Source organism: Tupaia chinensis, unplaced genomic scaffold (genome assembly GCF_000334495.1).
Source record: "Tupaia chinensis unplaced genomic scaffold, TupChi_1.0 Scaffold000270_1, whole genome shotgun sequence".
Classification (NCBI taxonomy): Eukaryota; Metazoa; Chordata; class Mammalia; order Scandentia; family Tupaiidae; genus Tupaia; species Tupaia belangeri.
The window spans coordinates 5183049-5185706 of NW_006159750.1; the positions used below are offsets into that span (position 1 = coordinate 5183049).

Below are 2658 nucleotides of genomic sequence, written 5' to 3' on the forward strand. Positions count from 1 at the left end.
GGAAGGAGATGGCTGGCCCTGGTCGTCAGTGGATGCAGCAGCAGCTGGAGCAGTCGGTGGGGCAATGCTGCCACCTATTGGTCTAAGGGAAATAAATAGCCTTTCCTCTGCAGCCTCAGTGGGGCAGCGGGAGGGCTGGTGTCCCAGGAAGGGGACAGTGGGCTGGAGGAGGAGCAGAATCCAGAGCTCTGATGACCCTCTTTTCTTTCCTCTCTGTGCCAGCTGCGTGAGGGCCACGTGGTGCTGAGTGTGGAGGGCACAGGCCTCCAGGCCTCGTCTCTGCGGTTGGAACCCGGCCGGGCCAACGATGGAGACTGGCACCATGCACAGCTGGCACTGGGGGCCAGTGGGGGCCCCGGCCATGCCATTCTGTCCTTTGACTATGGGCAGCAGAGGGCAGAGGGCAACCTGGGCCCCCGGCTGCACGGGTTGCACCTGAGCAACATTACGGTGGGTGGAGCGCCTGGGCCAGCTGGTGGCGTGGCCCGCGGCTTCCGTGGCTGTTTGCAGGTGAGCGTTGTCCTCTGCTTGCCTATGTCCTTGTCCCTCTCCCAAAGGCCCCATGTCTCTCAACCCCTGACCCCAAACTGCACGCTCTCAGCCAAACCTGGGCCACGCCCCAACCATTAGCCCCGAACCCCGCCATTCCCAGCCCTCGTCCATCCCCACCACCACCTGGACCCTCTGCTCCACTGAGGCCCAGCACTGCCACGTCCCTCCAGGGTGTGCGGGTAAGCGAGGCGCCTGAGGGTGTTAGCAGTCTGGATCCCAGCCGTGGTGAGAGCATCAACGTGGAGCCAGGCTGTAGCCTGCCAGACCCCTGTGACTCGAACCCATGTCCTGCCAACAGCTACTGCAGCAACGACTGGGACAGCTATTCCTGTAGCTGTGATCCGGGTATGCCAGGGATCCCTGGAAATGGCAGGGTAGCAGGTGTCCACGGCCCTATTCTGGCTCTGCTGTGTGACCTGGGGCCGGTCTGAGCCGTAGCCTCCCATCCTGCAGAGCCACAGCCAGCTGTGGTGCTCAGAGTGGAAAGAGGTGGGTGGACGTGGGTTGGATGGAAGACAGTGCCGGGGAGGAGGGGATGTTATTGAGCCTCTCTGGTCCTCGTGGTTGCAGGTTACTATGGTGACAACTGTACTAATGTGTGTGACCTGAACCCATGTGAGCACCAGTCTGTGTGTACCCGCAAGCCCAGTGCCCCCCATGGCTACACCTGCGAGTGTCCCCCAAATTACCTCGGGCCATACTGTGAAACCAGGTAAGTGGACCACGGCAGATGGCGGCAGGTCCCAGTGGCCACTGCCTATCTCTGGTGTCTCTCTCAGAGCCCCGAGAGCCTGGCTGGCCACACGTGGCTAACCTAGGTGGGTGTGCTAGAGGGTGCTCATGCCTGCCTGGGCTCCTCATTGCAGGATTGACCAGCCTTGCCCCCGCGGCTGGTGGGGACACCCCACGTGTGGCCCGTGCAACTGTGATGTCAGCAAAGGCTTTGACCCAGACTGCAACAAGACAAGCGGCGAGTGCCACTGCAAGGTGACAGCCCCAGCCAAGCCTCCGCTGTGGCTGTTCTACACCTCCTGGGCCTAGAGGGGAGGCAGTGGGGACGGGCCTTCTCACAGAGAGCTGAAGGCCTTGTGCCTTAGCTCTAATGGGCAGGCAAGTGGCTGTTTGTCCTCGTGTGTTTGGGGCATGGGGAGGGATCAGAGATCTCTGGGCCAGCTATACAGGTTGTTTGCAGCCTGTTCAATTGCTTGGCATCTCTGACGAGTTCAACTCCAAGTTATTACTGGTGGTTAAATATCCCAAATGCCACTCCAAGGGGACCTGAGGTCAGGGAGCCTCTGTCCAGAGAGACCACAGCTGGAAAGACCCACGCACACCCATGACACCCTTCTCTCCCCTTCCCAGGAGAACCACTACCGCCCCCCTGGCAGTCCCACCTGCCTCCTGTGTGACTGCTACCCCACGGGCTCTTTGTCCCGAGTCTGTGACCCGGAGGATGGCCAGTGTCCTTGCAAACCAGGTGTCATCGGGCGCCAGTGCGACCGCTGTGACAACCCTTTTGCAGAGGTCACCACCAACGGCTGTGAAGGTGGGGCTCCCTTAATGGTGGGAGCCCTCTCCCCGGTGTGCCCGGTACCTGCATCCTAGGGAGACCTGGAGGGGGCCTGTTGTAGGCCGGAGCTGCTGCGGGAGGGTTGGGGAGCTGGAGAGGGAGAGTCGTTTCTGAGTAACTGTGTGTTCTTCCCTGCAGTAAATTATGACAGCTGCCCACGGGCAATCGAGGCTGGGATCTGGTGGCCCCGCACCCGCTTTGGGCTGCCCGCTGCTGCCCCCTGCCCCAAAGGCTCCTTCGGTAGGTCTTGGAGGCCCAGGCAATGTTGAGGACTAGGTCTCTCCTGTCAGTGGAGGGAGGGTGGGAAGCCCCGGCTAGATCCTGGGATACCCCCTACCCTCCATCTCTTCCTGGTCTCCAGGTCCCATCTCCTGTCCCGTCTCCTTTCCCAAGGCTGCCCGGGGTGCCTACGGCTTGGACTCACAAAAGTTTTTTGTTTTGTTTTTTTTTTGAGAGGTTTTTGCTATAGGGGCGTGCGCTCGCCAGACAGACAGAGAGAGACATAGAGACAGAAAGTGAGAAATCACCCCCCAGGG

General features: G+C 60.8%; 1 protein-coding gene across 1 annotated transcript in view; it reads left to right on the forward strand.

Moving 5' to 3' along the window:
* Window positions 1-2658, forward strand: part of CELSR2 (cadherin EGF LAG seven-pass G-type receptor 2) — a 38307-nt gene that overhangs the window by 25224 nt on the left and 10425 nt on the right. The window contains 6 exon segments of the mRNA XM_006149555.1: window positions 223-510; window positions 723-897; window positions 1123-1264; window positions 1419-1539; window positions 1915-2098; window positions 2261-2362. Of these exon segments, the coding sequence (XP_006149617.1) occupies window positions 223-510; window positions 723-897; window positions 1123-1264; window positions 1419-1539; window positions 1915-2098; window positions 2261-2362 (1012 nt within the window).